The sequence below is a fragment of the Lutra lutra genome, chromosome 1 (genome assembly GCF_902655055.1).
Source record: "Lutra lutra chromosome 1, mLutLut1.2, whole genome shotgun sequence".
Classification (NCBI taxonomy): domain Eukaryota; kingdom Metazoa; phylum Chordata; class Mammalia; order Carnivora; family Mustelidae; genus Lutra; species Lutra lutra.
In genome coordinates this window covers 76,128,764-76,145,620 of record NC_062278.1, presented here as the reverse complement: position 1 = coordinate 76,145,620, position 16,857 = coordinate 76,128,764, and the positions used below count along the sequence as shown (strand labels likewise).

General features: G+C 38.7%; 2 protein-coding genes across 5 annotated transcripts in view; one reads left to right on the top strand and one right to left on the bottom strand.

The window, feature by feature from the left end:
• Positions 1-7,234, top strand: part of CP (ceruloplasmin) — a 59,372-nt gene extending 52,138 nt beyond the window's left edge. Inside the window, exons 19-20 of the mRNA XM_047727498.1 lie at positions 3,869-3,973; positions 7,049-7,234. Coding sequence (XP_047583454.1) covers positions 3,869-3,972 — 104 coding nt within the window. The 3' untranslated portion in view covers position 3,973; positions 7,049-7,234. The remainder of the gene's footprint in view (positions 1-3,868; positions 3,974-7,048) is intronic.
• HPS3 (HPS3 biogenesis of lysosomal organelles complex 2 subunit 1) overlaps positions 1-16,857 on the bottom strand; it is a 39,450-nt gene that overhangs the window by 2,074 nt on the left and 20,519 nt on the right. Inside the window, exons 7-16 of one of the 4 annotated variants that reach the window (XR_007126886.1) lie at positions 16,216-16,370; positions 14,071-14,179; positions 11,230-11,411; positions 10,181-10,361; positions 9,041-9,274; positions 7,595-7,780; positions 7,057-7,245; positions 6,433-6,540; positions 2,667-2,873; positions 1,880-1,974 (exon numbers count right to left, since the gene is read on the bottom strand). Coding sequence is in view for 1 of the 4 variants with exons in the window: in XM_047727522.1 (XP_047583478.1) it covers positions 1,880-1,970; positions 2,667-2,873; positions 6,433-6,540; positions 7,057-7,245; positions 7,595-7,780; positions 9,041-9,274; positions 10,181-10,361; positions 11,230-11,411; positions 14,071-14,179; positions 16,216-16,370 (1,642 nt within the window). In the remaining 3 variants the exon portion in view is untranslated. Of the gene's footprint in view, positions 1-1,879; positions 1,975-2,666; positions 2,874-6,432; positions 6,541-7,056; positions 7,246-7,594; positions 7,781-9,040; positions 9,275-10,180; positions 10,362-11,229; positions 11,412-14,070; positions 14,180-16,215; positions 16,371-16,857 lie in introns of those variants that run through there. The other 3 variants (XM_047727522.1, XR_007126888.1, XR_007126887.1) reach the window with 3 other exon arrangements.

The window sequence follows — 16,857 nt, the reverse complement described above, 5'->3', positions numbered from 1 at the left end:
GGCTGCTTCTGGTCACTCCGTACTTCGCAGACCTGGAACTCAGTTCCAGATCTCCAGACTCTAGTCCTGGTGTCCTCTCAGTGCACTACCGCTCCCTTGGAAATGGACCTGAAGTTATTTAGGTGTCTTCCCTTCAAATCAATTAATAGAGAATGCTTCCTGTGGAGAGGCATATGGCCGGTGAGGAGGGCACAACAGGAGAAATGAATAAAATGCTATACCAGCTCTTGGGGCTTTGGAGTCTAATAAACATAAATCACACCCAGCACTTAGTCCTATGAGCCACACACATATAGTCAGGCATGTGTGTATGCACACACATGGATATATTCTGATGATACAGGAAAATGGAACATTTGGAGGAATGATTATGGGTGGGTTAGGGGTAGAGGGGACGTGGATGTGGATGAGGAAAGGATGAAGTCCTTTCAGATAATGATGCTGCTGAGGTACGAAGATGTGGGATAATTGCTCTGCAAAGTGACCCACACAAATAATTGGTTCCAAGTTGTGTGATAAACGTGACACAACGGGGACAAGGCAATCAAATATTTGACATTTCCACCTTCCAAAAACCCAAAATTCACTCAGGGAGATGAGTAGGACAAAAAGGTAGTATCAAGCCACCACATCTTCCTGGTCACAAGCATGCAACTTTACTTAAGGCATCTTCGGAAAAACACCCTCCATTCGCCACAGGTTCTAACACTTTAAAAACCAGTCACATCAGCTGGAAGACACAATTTCAGAACTGTCCATTTCTAATCGATTATGCACACTGAAAGCAGTATAACCACACCCTTTGTCATCAGGCCAACAATTATCTAGTGACAGTAACACATAAGACTAGAGAAATTTATAACCATATATCTATCATGATTTATAAGTGACTATGAATTTTGCAAATTCAAACAATGCCTATGCTGTAAAACACTGCATAATTTATAGATTCTCAACTTTTTTTAAAAAAAGATTTTATTTATTTATTTGACAGAGAGAGAGAGAGACCACAAATAGGCAGAGAGGCAGGCAGAGAGGGAGGAGGAAGGCAGCTATGCTCACCACTATACCACCAACACCTGATCAGAGAGGGAAGAGGAAGCAGACTCCCCGCTGAGCAGAAAGCCCGAAGCGGGGCTCGATCCCAGGACCCTGGGATCAGGACCTGAGCCGAAGGCAGAGGCTTTAACCCACTGAGTCACCCAGGTACCCCTAGATACTCAACTTTTAAATCCTTGGGAACCTTGTTATTCCTCAATACTTGCTTATAATTATAATTAATAATAATAATGTTAATTTCCTATGTGAAATAAATTAAGCACTCAGATCATCAATAAAAATATAACTGTATTAATGGCTATTCAAGTTTTTATTTTTTATTTTTTTATTTTTTATTTTTTATTTTTTTTAAAGATTTTATTTATTTATTTAACAGACAGAGATCACAGGTAGGCGAAGAGGCAGGCAGAGAGAGAGAGACGGGAGGAAGCAGGCTCCCTGTGGAGCTCGATCCCAGCACCCTGGGATCATGACCCGAGCCAAAGGCAGAGAGGCTTTAACCCACTGAGCCACCCAGGCGCCCCTCAAGTTTTTAAAATACTAAGGTTCTGAGTTTCTATGACTATGTTAACTTGTTAAGTGCTTGAAAAGATTGACTTAAAAGCATCAGCTCCATGGCTGAGAAGAGAAGAGATAAATGAATATCTAATGTGAAGGGAGAGCATATCAATGCTGAACTAAACTCTTGAGATGATTCTGCTTAGACCCTCTTCACCTCATTTGAGAATCTCAGGACTAGAGGAAGCAAGACCTCACTCAGCAAATTATGGAAACTAAAATTAAGACTCATTTATAATCAAACAAAAAAAGATCATTTTACCTTTTAATGATGACAGGTAAAGCTGACCTTTCTCTCCGCCACATTTTATTCTGTGACAAAGTTCAGGCAGCAGTTTTTTCCACCACAAAGTCTATCTTAGGAAAAAATGAACACATTTTAAATTTGATGCATTTTACATTCAAACTTCCAACAAGAATAAGATTGTGCAGGAAAGCACAGGGCAAAATATATCATGTTGGTTAAGGTGCCAAAATTTGTTAACAACAGAAGTTATATCAGCAGCCAGTCTTCTGTTTAAACTATAACATAAATCAGGTTTGTAACTTGAAAATCTAATGACATGGATGTTGTACGTATGTACTTGGATATTCTGAAGAAGAAACGTAGACATGTACTGTTATCTTTAGGTGACAAGAAGGAAGGCCAGAAGCGGGGGAGGGAGGGAGGGAGGAAGAGATGGGAGGGGAACAGGAGGGCAGGGGAGAGTAGAGTACTCAAGTTTAAACTCTTCCAATTTCTCAGTTAAAGATCATATAGTCCAGATAATATTTTCCCATCATACATCATTTCCCAAATCTTCAGGTAATATCCTATTTATTTGCAAGCAAAAGGTTTTTAATAGAGATAACATATAATCACCATACATTTTAATAGCCTCTAATGGTACTCAAAGCACATAACATATTAAACATATATGCTCCTTTGACCCACCCAGACCTGTGAGGTTGGACTGATATAATTTGCCCCCATTTTACAGATAAGACAACAAGATCATCAATTCTGATTATCAGGAATCAAGCCTAAAAGAAATAGCTGAAAAGCGTACCCGATTCTCTTCTTTCAGTTCATGATTAGCATATGGAATGATCGCCTCTGGGCATCTTTCTAACAATGTGTCTATACACTGTTCATACTCTTTCAAACGCGTCTGACACAGGACATGGACACTGAGGCCAGCGATACTGTCTTCTGAGAGTGGCTCCAAGAATGGAATAATGGAAGCTATGTCAAATGAAGGACCACATATAAGAGACTATGAACAGAAAAGTGAAATGTTATGGAATGAGGCACCCAAAAAACTAAAGCACAATATATAGTATAACATTTTTTTTTAAAAAGACCAACATCCCTTGCCAAAAAAAAAAAAAAAAAAAACCAGAAAAAGGAAACAAAAAGATGAATGCAATACAATATTTATTTATAAGTCTAAGCAGACTAAAGTATTAAAGAATTTTGAAACCACCTCTAGTTTAAAGAATAAAAATCTGCTTAATAGAAAGCAATCATTTCTAAATTAATATGGTTTTAGTTGCTTTGTATAGACTGTAAATTAAAACTAATGGGACTATTTTAGGACTCTATTCTAAGGAAATAATCAACATTGTGATCAAAGATTTATGTTCATTTCACTTCAGTAGTACTTGTAATAATGAACAAGTAGGATCTATGTTAAATAAGGGATAAGTAAATTATGGTACATTCATATAGTGGACTATTATATAGCCATCAAAATTATTTTAAAAGTCTAGTTAATGAGAAAATGCTCATAATAGAATGATGAGTAAAAAATATCAATACAAAATTATATTCAGAGCAGGATCAACTTTATAAAAACTACACAGCTACATGCACATAAAGAAATGCCTTTGGAAGATCACGGAGATTTGAAATAGAAATCAGCTCACTGGATGGAAGGACAAAGTCCACTTTTTATTTTTTCACACCTGTATCTTCCAAATGTTCTATAATAGGCATGTACTACAAATATAACCAAAAATAAAATTTAACATTTAATAAAACTAAAGCAATTGTTAATAACCTAATAATTTGTATCAGTACTATTTGCCACACGCTGAAAGACAGAGTAGGCAGTATTTGAGTATTCAGAATTTTGTTAGTATTTTACTTTTAAACATTTAAACTATAAATATTACTACCACCAAAACATCTCTACTTTCACTTTCTTCTGGATAAAGATGAGATGGTCATATCCTGACTTTTTTTCTTCCTGTATCCTTTTTACTACAGCATCTTCTCAGACGCACAAGAGGATATGGAATGTGAATTATTTGTTTACAGTCAGCGTGATTATTTTATTCCAAATATCTACCAAGGAATGGCTAGGAGTATAAGGTTGGTCCCTTTCCTTCCTGCAAGTTCAATAGTCATCTTCATCTGAATAATTTCCTGACAACAAGAGAGCAAGCATGATAATTGACCACTTGTGGGATCTCCCACATGAAAGAAAACACCGATTATTTCTACTTTCAACTTTTGATTAATTTGGATAATGGGCAGGGTAGGAAGGAGCAAGGCATGGGTAACCCAAGCCCTGGCCTGGTTAAATGAAGCTAGTCAAAGCTTGGTACAAAATTGATTACCCATGAACATTTACTTAGTTTTATCCATATCATCAAAAAGTTTAAAAGTAAGAAACACCAGACAACACATATATCACTGAATTTAAAATGCTCCAAAAGTTATTACTACTCTTAATGTCATCTGCTTCTTAGCAGTATTGTTTTCAGTACTGGAAATGCCCTTTGTTTTCAGTATTGGAAATGACCTTCTTTCCCAATATATGCACATTTGTTTCCTTCTGTGATCTAGGTCCCTCATTCTCAGCCAGCTCTGCAGGGCTGGAACCCACAAACCCTGTCTTCTCTACCTACACAATCTCAGGAGTAGTGGTTGGCAAGGAAGTGGGGGAGGGGACTGTGACAATTATGGCAGAAGGCAGGGCATTGACTAGTTACTGTGTCTTTCCAGATAGGAGCTTTTTGACATTAGATGATTTATAGATAGCTTTTTAAGTATTGCACAAATATACTATTACAGTGATTGAGGATAAGAGACAAACACTCATCAAATCTGTGTGGTGACAGTGGGATACAGGGCAGAGGGGAAATCACACAATTTTGGAACGGTTCTCCAGGTAATTCTGAACCTCCTATTCCTCTAGGTGAAAACAAATGAGATCTTTTTGTTTCTTGATGGTTTTTTTTACTTAATGACTAAGACCAATCAACCCACTGATAATCTAGAAAGAGATAAAATTAGGAAAACAATTTTTTAAAGTATAGGTTGACTACATTTCTATCCTTTAACAGCAAAGATTCCCAGAAGAATGTATTCTTTTTAAATACTTTAAAATGAATTTTAAAAGATCACTCAATTACACTTTTTCAAGCAGTGATTATAAATATGCTTTGAAGCTCTATCTGGTAAGATTTAATAGCACTAGTTACAATTGTGATTTTAAATATGTAATTAATACATATATTCTGGGAGGGCAAGGCCCTGCCTGGCTTATCCAATGCCACAGAACACATTTACAGCACATGCTTGAGGAATAATTGTTTAATGAATGTATCAGAGGCTAAGTCCTAAGGAGCCTCTGTACTGTAAGGGGACTAGAGATAAGAGCCAACAAGAATTTTCTCTGGCAATTCTTTATGAATGTAAGTAACTCTATCTTTGGATATAAAATTCAGACCTGTCTAAAGGCTGAGTCTAAGCAATATGGGCTCTTCAGTTTCCTTCCTGGACCCCATCCCCAACCTGACATTTGGGTTTCTATAAGCAGTAAGCACACTTACACCAGCTCCCGATGTAAATCAAGGGATTACAAACTCTAAAGTCTAAAGAGGTCAAAACAGATGATGGAAATGAATGAAGGCAGCTGGATGTAAGGGAAATGGACACCAGGCACCATATCTGGACGAGGAGGACCCAGAGACAAGAACCGTGGCAGACAGGACAACATGAGCACTGACCACGGAGGGGAGCCCCTAGTTTGCTCTAACTCTCAGGTTGCAGAGGCAGTGAGAGCCCCCAGGTTACCAGTTCTGCCTAATCTTTCAAGAAAAAACTTGAAAACTCAGAATTCTTCATTTGAAATTTCAATTATATATGTTGGCACTACATTGGGCAGACCAAACAAAGCAAATGTGGGGATATATTCGGTCCTTGGACCACAGGCCTCCCTGAAATAAAATCATATCCATATCTAGCCCAGCTTGGTCCACCACATCAAAGATGGACTTTACTTCTCATTTGTGGAAAAAACAGTATCAAGATCAGAATTCTCACAGGATGATCTACATTTTCTGATCACACTTATTATTATTTTTTTTTAAGTTCTCCTCAGGAGTCAGATAAACAGGCTACTTTAACCTACTTTCTATAAGACAGAGAGTGGTGAGCTTGGGCTAGAGGTCTAACATGTATGAGTGAATACGAAACAAAAAGTAAACTCCATCAATAAAAATCGCTAAACATTTGCCATACTTCCATTTCACAAAGTGTTTCCAAGGACATTCTGAAAATAAGGCAAGACAGTCCCATGACCTGGTGAACTCACTCTCGGCAGGCAACAAAACCAGCCTCTGGGAGCCACCAGCCTTCCTCTCAGCAGTTTCAGGAAGAGGCAGGAATGCCCTCCAGAGCTCCTGAGTATGCCGAACTATGGATTTTCTCCCCACAAAAAAGTACACACTCTGGATTAACAGGACAACTGAGGTTTTACCAAATTTAAATCTGATACTATATGGTAATATGCATATTCATAAAAAAGAAGCATTCTTATTTACCTGTAATTTTGAAAGGTCTTCTGTATAACTTTTATCCACTAAGGAATCGGATGATATTAAGACATTAACCCAAGGATAAACTAAGCCATAATGACTACAGGCATTAATCTAAAATGTAAAAGAAATTTACCATAAGCAAAATACAACAAAACAAGATTCTCTTCATCTATTCCACCAAGAACAAGCAACTGCTAATCTTCTGCATGTCACAGAGTTAGGCATATACTTTCCTGGGAATGGAAAATCAGCCTTGCTGATTCTCACTGAATAAAACTGCACCAAAAATGGGGGCGGGGATGCACTAAGTATTTCCTTATATATTTTTTAAAAATTTTATTTATTTTTTTAAAGATTTTATTGATTTGAGAGAGAGCACATGCACAAGCAAAGGGGCATGCAGAGGTAGAGGGACAAGTGGACTCCAGCCTCCCTGCTGAGCACAGAGCCCAATAGGGGCTCCCTCCTAGGACCTGTGGACAAGATTTAAGTGTATTTTTAATTCCTGCTTATAAGATATGTGGTAATATAAATTAGGTTTGATTCTAAGCCATTAAAAATCACAAAGTATACTACTGTAATGTGTGGTGTACAAGTTTAATTTAACATGTTATTCTAGTCTCTCACCAGATCCTCTGATGTTCGCAGTGGTACGGTGTCAGGGGGCTGCCTCTTGGATAATCTCCAGATGTACTGCGATGTGAGCTTGAAAAAGAGTTCCTGGAGAACCACATCTGGGAGACCTGCTAAGAGCTGAGCTTCCCAAAGGTCTACCAAGAGCTGAGGAATGATGTCTTCGTCCTTACCACAAAGCACCTTGAAAGCAATGAAATCAGCCCCCATAGCCCAGATAAATATAGTATCGATCAAGTTATAGCTAGTCTGAGTAGCACTCCATCATGGGGACCATGCATTTAATAATTTATCATTAGCATTTGTGCTATGGCAAAGTAGATTGAGATGTTTGAACAGAAACCAGATTCCAGGTTGCATGAATGGAATTTCTCTAGATATATCCTTTTAATGTTATTACTTTTATAAATTTGTGATGTGTAAGTCTTCTTTTGCAATAAACAAATGAAAACATGGTCTTTTATTCTGCTTCCTGTCCTGCACCAGTTTTATCAGCCTGTCCAGAGCCACTGCATTTTGAAAAGTGACAAACCTTAAAGAAGGAATCTGCTTCTTCAACTCCAATTTTGTTGTTCTTCTGTAAGCCCAGGACTGAAGCCACAAGCAGGCCAGGCTGAGTGTCCTTCAAGTGTGCTGCAAGCTCGGTTGGAACAATCTGTCCCTTTCTCTGTTGAATCAATAGCCGGGGTTCCAGAATGAAGCCACATACCAACTTCATCTTCAGATAAACAAGAAATTTAGGGTCAAAATGTACACTGCGTTCATCTTGAAAATACATGCCAGTGCATTCAAGGTTCATGGTTAAGCTATTAATACTTCAATCTCAATTTTTTCTCTAACTACAAAGTTCTCGTTCTAAGAAGGACATCACTGTTAATTGTCTTTGAAGAAGTTATTAATATTTAAGTATCAGGATATCCTATTTTTGTACAGAGCTTTATATTTAAGTCTACTTGTTTAAAAATAATATACCTTGCAAATATAAAAAGACTAGACCTTAAGAAAATTCATCTTTCTAAAATTGTACTCTTCAAAGCAGAAGAAACCTCGATGTTGACTCGCTCTCTTCATCGTAACGAAACATGTCATTTGTACAATGATAAAGCACTTCTGCTGTCTTGTTTTAGAAACTGAAGTCATACTGTGGGCACCTGACCACAGGCAACAAAGTAAGAGTCTAGAACCACAGGATCCAAAGCCATATTAACTGCTCCAAACCCTGGCTCGAACACTCATGAGCTATGTGGTCTTGGACGACTCCTTTCTCCCTCTTTGTCCTAGTTCCCTCATCTGTATGATAGGTATAACAACACATCTAACTTAGAGCACTCTTGCAAGAATTAAATAAGATAGCATACGCAAGGGGCTTAGAATGGACTGGGGGCATAATAAGTGCTCATTTAACATTACCTTTTAATTTCCTCCTCTGCCGGATTAACATCTATGGCTCGTGAACCTAAATGGGCTCTCTTCGAAGGAAAAGCTACCTTTTCTTCAATACTGTCATTCAATATCAATCTTCCTTAATGTCATTTGTGATTTTCTCAAGTGCAGGCCATTTCCTCCACTACTAGACTCCTAAGGCTCATGGTTAACATCCCGCTTGCTGTACTTGAACACAAAGCACTCTGTTCTGTTTCAGTGGACATACCATATCCCTCACGCTAGATCAGACTGTCAGCTCAGGGCAGACGCTATATATTCTTTAGAACCAAGTACTGTGCTCTGAAAGCACCTGATGCAAAGTTGAGAGGTCTTTGGATACCCATTGCTACCACTGATCACTCTTATTTCTTTTTCATTCACCAGATCAAAGCCCACGTACTCTCACTTTGGGTCACTTCTTTTCTAGCATGAGGTCTATTCTCCTTTATGACTAAGAAGAAATGAACTAGACAGAAGCCAGAAGAAAACTAAACACCTTAGGGCTACCAGGTCCTGTTTCAGCCTGCTGTTAATACCAAGCAGGGCACTGTACCTCTGGATGGCTTTTCATTTCATTTCTGTGCATGTCAAGATCTCCCATTTTCAGAGCCATTGCTGCTTTTGTCAATGTCACTAAGATCGATGAAAACCCGGAAGTATCCAGCTTGCTTAGATAGCTTATGGCAGTTAAAGGGTTAATATTCTTCATAGAAGGACTACAGAGAATATGGGGCAGTTGCTTTGGCTCAGCTACATGGAACATCTGGACCACTTTTGCTGCTAATTCCTTTAGTGAACATGAATGAGAAATAAAAGGTCAGTTAACCAACACAGAGCTACAAAATCAGCGAAAAAAAAAAAAAAAGAGACACAAAACCAAGATGTAAACTTCCAAATGAGACACAATTGTAAGTATTCTGTTTGGATTTAAAAAGACAGAGTGATAATGTGGGAGACCTGAGATGACCTGAAGTGATCTCTTTGCTGAGGTATAATGCAGAAAAAGTGGTGAAAATATGTACAGAGTTGTGGCTGGCATTTCTAATTTTAATAAGAGTTCAAAAGAAGAAAATAAGTATTTGATTAAATTACACTTAGAAGACATTTAAAAATTCCAGCTTAGTACAAAATATACCTAATGAGGTAATTTATTAAAAAAAATTCATTTCTCTCCAAACCTTAAAGTATTTGGTCTTATAATGTTCAGCTTTGGATATTTGACTCAATTCTTTCTAAAAACACAGGAGGGGCTAAAAACAAGCCTTAACAATGTCTTAAGGTCACTGGGCCACAATTTCCTAAGTGAAGCTTTGGACACTTGGAGTTTGGGAGAACTAGGGTTGTGTTGTGCAAAGGGGTGCAGATGAGAAGGAGGGCAAGGCCCAAGGTGTGTGTCGTTCTTCTAGAGATGCGCGCCTGTCACACTGGACAGGTTGCTCAGCCACAATGAACCACATTCTCCCATCTATACAATGAGAAAGTAGGAGAAGGTAATTATAAATTCTTTTCCAAGCTATAATTCTAGGATTATGAATGAAGAAAAGGACATTTTTATAACCTTTTTAGGAAAAGGAGAAAATAATCCCAAAGAAGAACATTTGAAACCTGACTTCTAAACAGTATCACATAAAATAAATGGCTAAAATGAAAAGTTAGGAAGGTTAGATATAAGTAAATAGAAAACCATATTCACTTCACTTAATTCTTCATCCAGGTTTTCATAAAGTGAATGATTAATGTAAAAGATTAGTCCCCTCTCGTATTTCTGTGATCCATCCTCTAGTAGCCAGTCTGCTCGGGCTAAAACTTCAGCCATAGACAAACCAGACATCTTATAATATGGTAAGGCAAGGTGGGAATACTGGGTGTCAAGCCTAAAGGGAAGGAAGTAAAAAAAAAAAAAAAAAACCTCAAATTTGTCATTTTTAAAGCCTGGATGTCTAACACATTTGATAATAAAATAGATAATGCTTTCCGGAAGACATAAATCTCAAAATACTCTTCTACTGCCATATGTCGTTGGAACAAGTTCTGAGTTTTATTCTGTAAAGTCATTCTAATTAACACAGCTTCTTTTTGCCTGCTCACAATAAAAACAGAAAAATAACTCATTAAGTGAATTTAGGATTTATAATGTGGCTCTAAAATAATGACATTGATAGGAGAGAAAAGTCTATTTTATTAATTTATAATCATTCCCATGGGTCAAGTAAGCCTTTGAAATAATCATATACAAAAAAACTATAAAGTCCATTCTCAAAAATAAAAACCACTATTCATCCCACTCCTTTTCTGAACTCATAAAAGCACTGACTACAAAGATTAAAATCCCAGACCACCAAAATAATATCTCTCTTTTAAGGCTAACAGGCAATAAACCAGTAATAATGCCCGTCTCTGAGATTTTCATGGTCATGAGCAGGTCCCGAAGACCTGAAAGAAATTTAGTTCCTAAATTAAGCAGAGGGAGACTCATGAACTGGAGAGTCATTATTCATCTAATAAATTGTAACTCCTTGAAGGCAGGAAACAGTCATGTTCACCTCTGTGGCTCTAAGCTTAGCACAGTACCTGGCACACAGTATGTGCTCAATAAACGTGTATGGACTACACGAAGAAATGAACCACTTCCCCTCAAGCGTTCCCCCATTCATCAGATAGCTACCAGCGATGGGAAAGCTGGCACCTATACCCAAAGCTCCAGATGGCTTCTTTAACAAGTTTCCAAGAAGCATCACCAACCTGCTATAGCAGTCTCCAAGGTGCCCACAGCTTTCTTTAAATGCTTCCAAGAGCTCCGCTTTTTCTCCAGGTTCCAAATGATTGGCATCCATCAAGGCAGCCCTCACTAACAGGTGAGCCTCGCTAAGAAGGTGGATACAGCTCTGGGTTTTTGCAGTCTTGTAGGTATTACTGTAGTCTACCTGAAACAAACAAAAAAAGGCCAGCCACTAATATTGCTGCAGAAAGACACCCACAAGTTTCCTGGTTCTTAAGAATATCTAGACGGGGCGCCTGGGTGGCTCAGTGGGCTAAGCCTCTGCCTTTGGCTCAGGTCATGATCTCAGGGTCCTGAGATGGAGCCCTGCATCCGGCTCTCTGCTCAGCAGGGAGCCTGCTTCCACCCCTGCTGCCCCTGCCTGCCTCTCTGCCTCCTTGTGATCTCTCTCTGTCAAATAAATAAATAAAATTAAAAAAAAAAAAAAAGAATATCTAGACATTTTGTTAGTAAAGTTCATATTTAGACAGATTAAATCATAAAAGACTAAAAAGAGGTTATTTATCATTCTGATAGGCCTAGCTAAGGTGTTCTTTTCACTCCATGAGCCAGTTTAATACATACCTGATTGTAAACATTCCCTTGTTAAACCGTGCTAATCACTAGAGAAGGTACAAATAACGTAATACTAATAATACTGTTAACTTAGCAATATTTGGATCACAGTTCAATAAGGCTAACAAACGTGAAACAGCTAACTTTTTTAAGTTTTATGATTGAAATCTTAAATTCAGACTGAGTATGCTTCCTTTATTGTAGTTTCAGTCAGTAAATTTAGGCTCTACTTGGTCTATTTCTGTAACCCACTGTGGGCTTATTAAAATTATCACTAGTTAATCTGAATCAATCAGTATTTTCAGATTGCAGCAAACAAATCATCTACATGAAGTTTTAAGACTTTCCATTACGCCAGATTAAAAGGGCAGGGCAAAGCTGATATAATTATCAGCATTAAAATGCCAGGGACAAATCAGGCAAAACTTTGACTTGATGATCAAAATTAACATCACCAATAAGGGCACAGGCATCATGTGTCTCCTGGTGTAACACCCTGAGAAAGACACAATGTTACCTGTGCAATGTTCTGGCTGAGAACGAGCATACACAACCTGAATTTAAACAAGAAAATATAAATAATAAAAAATTTTAAAAGGTGGAGGGGTAAAAATTTATTTTCAAAAATGTCTATGCCATTAAAAAAAAAAGGCTATGAAATTATTCTGGATAAAAGAAGGTCAAGGAGATATGATAATTATATGCACCACCTGATGTTCGACTCGGCCCTGTAGTGGAGAAGGGAGATGCTAGTGAACTGACAACATTGGAATACATGTCCCATATTTATTCACTTATTAAGCATTTCACAGTACTTCAGTGATGTAAACAAATACCCGGATTGTAGGAAACATACAACGAAGTATTTAGAGGCATCAGGCTCTGATGAATGCAAATTACCTCCCGATGGATCACAGTGTGGGGGTGAGGGGGTGTGGGTGTGTGTGTACGCGTTTAGAAAGTACAAGAGCACAGGGGCGCCTGGGTGGCTCAGTGGGTTAAGCCGCTGCCTTCAGCTCGGGTCATGATCTCGGGGTCCTGGAATCGAGTCCCGCATCGGGCTCTCTGTTCAGCAGGGAGACTGCTTCCCTCTCTCTCTCTCTCTCTGCCTGCCTCTCCGTCTGCTTGTGATCTCTCTCTGTCAAATAAATAAATAAAATCTTAAAAAAAAAAAAAAAGTACAAGAGCACAAAAAAAGAGAGAGAAAGAAAGAAGCAAAAGGGGTAAAATGTTGATTATGGGTGAAATCTGTGTGGAGAATATATAGGGTTTTATTTCTACTATTCTTAACCCTGCAACTTTTCTGTAAGTTTGAAATTATTTTAAAAGAAAGAGTTAAAAACAAGTGCTAGTGATGAGTGGGCAGCTGTCGCTCTTAGAAAAGGTAGAAGGGTGCCCCCCCACCCAGGGCCACTACCCACAGGACAATGAGGCAGGTGCGCAGGGCCCTGAGACAATCTGCTAATATTTCAGAGCGAGATGGAGATAAATGATCTAAGATTTCTCTCACCTCCATTTCCTGGTTCTCTTTGCTAGGGTTGAAAGTAAAGGTCAAAGGCTATTTATGTTCAGACTGGTTAATCGATCCTCTTTGGAGGGTGGGTATGAGTAAGTCAGTCTTATTTTAGTGAAGGGAATTTCTACTGGCTCCTCAAATGTCAGGAGCTGTGAAAATGAGAAGGTGACTGAAGATCCACACTCTGCGGTCAGACAGAGCCTGCAAGCTGGTTGGCTGTGGCATTCTGAATGTGTGATGATTAGAATCAACATCTGGTCATGACTTTGACTCTAAATTTCTACCAATAAGAACTGAAAGTGTGAAAGGGACACCTGGGTAGCTCAGTCGGTTGACCTAACTGCCTTTGGCTCGGGTCGTGATTCCAGGGTCCTGGGATTGTGTCCCACATTGGGCTCCTTGCTCAGTGGGAAGCCTGTTTCTCTCTCTCTCTGCCTCTGCCTGCTTGTGCTTTCTCTCTCTCTGACAAATAAATAAATAAATAAATTAATTAATTAATTCTTAAAAAAAAAAATAAAAAGGATCCAGGATCCAATAGAGTTTTTGGGACACCTGGGTGGCTCAGTGGGTTAAGCATCTGCTTTCAGCTCGGGTCGTGATCCCAGGGTCCTGCTCGGCAGGGCGCCTGCTTCTACCTCCTCCTCTGCCTGCTGCTCTGCCAACTTGTGCTCTCTCTGTGTCAAGTAAATAAAATCTTAAAAAAAAAACAAAACTGGAAGTGTGAAAGGAGTACCATTTCTTTGTACAGTTGCACTGGTGAGATCGTATCCACAATATACAAATTCCACCCAGCCTCAGCTACAGGAGGTGATTTAAGCTTACCACTGGTTCCTTTTCTAGAACTGAAAGCAAAACAAAAGATGAGAATTACAAGGTAAGACACAGAATTAATATATGGTAATCTTAAATGGTAAATATTAGATACCTAAGAAGAATTATGCAATCATTTGCATTGAGTATTTTCTTCAGTGATTAGCTCTACAGTGGAATTTTATACATTAGTTCACAACGCTACATGGCCCTACAGCATTTAAAATTCGACAACTCTCATGTACTGATAAACCAATTGCTTCCAATTTACTCCATAAGAAGTCTCAAATGGGCAAAATGCTCAAAGAACAGGCAAGACCCCTCAAAAGGAAGAGAGACTTGGTTGTGAGAGTGCCTGTGCCCAGTGTCTGTCTTGCACATGGCCTTCAGGAGTGCCTCTTGCCTTACGCCACCGATCCAAGCAGAAGCTGCAACAGAACACTAGGCCAAACACTTGGGGCTACATACACATACATAGCCATGGTCCACTTCAAGCACTATCTTAGCTCTGGCTTTCACTATGTGATGCATTTTCTTTAGCATACAATCTTTTTTAAAATGCAGAGCTCTGACCAATGAAACTTTCAAATAGACTAGAAATTTTTTAAAAAATCATTTAAAAATAGAATTTTTAAAACTGTCCAATGACAAAAAATGTCAATAATTCGCAAGACAGTGAACTGTCTTGCCAGAAAGCTTGCCAGAAAGCTTTTAGAATTAGTCAGTCTCAGGCCATTCTGCACACGCTCTGAGTGACCGGTTACCCAAAACAACCTCTGATTATTCCTGTTGGTGGGACAAAGCACAGGCACAAAAAAATCTGAAAAAGCAAAAACTCATGTTAAAAACAAAAACTGGTGTTTGACTAGAAACACAACTCTTCCTTGACTTACAATGAGGCTACCTCCCAATAAACCCATGAAAAGTTGAAAATACCATAAATCAAATACACCTAACCTTCTAGACATCATAGCTTAGCCTAGCCTACCCTAAACTTGGCTCAGAACACTCACAGAAGCAATCATCTAACACTAAGCCTATTTTATAATAAAGTGGTGAATATCTTACACAATTTACTGAATACTGTACAGAGTGAAAAACAGAATGGTTTTCTGGGTACAGGATAGATGTGAGTGTATTGGTTGTTCACCCTCATGATCACGTGGCTGCTGGGAGCTGCCGCTGCCACTCTGTAGCATCACCAAATACCATACCACAGATTGCTAGTCAGGGAAACAGCCACATTCAAAATCTGAAGTACAGTTTCTAGTGAATGGGTATTGCCTTCAACCCCATCGTGAAGTTGAAAACTTGGAAGTCAAACTAAGTAGAGGACCATCTGTACATTACCTGCTTCTCTTCCCCCCGGATGGATTTCTTTCCTGATTAAATTATTCATAGGAGAACACACAAATTATCATCCTCATCCTCATTGTCATCTAATTCCTACCACTAAGTTCACAGAACAGGAAATGTTGGACAGACGCATAACTAGTCTGGAACTAAGCATTCAATTCCAAACAATGTAAAAGCAGAAAATCTAAGAGTCAACCAGAGATTAGTGTTATCAAATGCAATTTTAAGGTCGATCAGCACATATCTATATACCATGAATGTGCTTTAAGGTAAGAAATGCATTACTAATTTCTTTTGAATTAAAATACCAGAAAATAATACCTGGATAAAAATGTAACTACTGGAAGGTCAAAGAAGAAAAGAAAAAAAGTAGTAAAGAGCCTTGTAGTTTGGATTAGCTTTAGAGGCTCTGTCTTTCCTATTAATTACACTGAAGAGCATGTCCTTTAGCTTATCTCAAATACCACAGATTATTATTGAAACTATTTTATAATTCATTATCTTCTAAAATTCCAAGGTTAATATAAAGGATAGTATGGAGATCACTAGGACCTTCTTTTCCTTCTCTGGAAAAAAAAAAGCACAGACAAACCATCTAATCATTCAAAGTTCTGATTTTTAAAAAGATAAACTAGGACACACACAAAATATACCAGTAACAGTGCATTCCAGAAACGTTGGCAGGAATGGGTGGAAGTGTGGGGATGCTTACAGAAGCCTCTTAGGTGAATCTCTTCTTTCTGGAACAGCCTCAGGGTCTGCCTTGGTCAAAAGTATGAGGTGGTTTTTAAAGTGACAGATGGCTTTCAAGCCTATGAAAAGCTGTATTCTTAAAGCACAGACATCCATACTGACAGGTGGGCAAGCCTAGTAAAGGAAACATCACAAATTTAACCAAGAAATAAAGGTACAGGAACTTTAACCTTCAAAAGTCAGTCTGTTTATTTGTCCTGCTCCCCCGCCCACCCCCCTCCAAAATAAAAAATCTGAATTCCTATTCTTATCAGAGGAGGAAGTTGTTCTGTCCAAAGTTATGTAACCAACTACCTATTCCATGTGTGCCTGCCGAAGAGCTACTCAGTATTTGCTGATTGAGTGAATGCAGGCAGCGGCTGCTCTTGAGCCCCTCGAGGCTGTGGGAACTCCTGTGTGGCTGACAGAGCAGCTCTCGGAGCACAGCTATGGGCTGATAACCTGCTGGAGAGATCCCCACTGACAGTGAGCTGGTTCAGGAACATGACACAATGTGGTTGTTAGGAAAAGTTAGACACTATAAAAGGTCATTCTACTGCACAGAGAGAACATCAATGGTTTCTAAGTGGATGGATGAACAGAAGAGAAATGCTTGCATGTT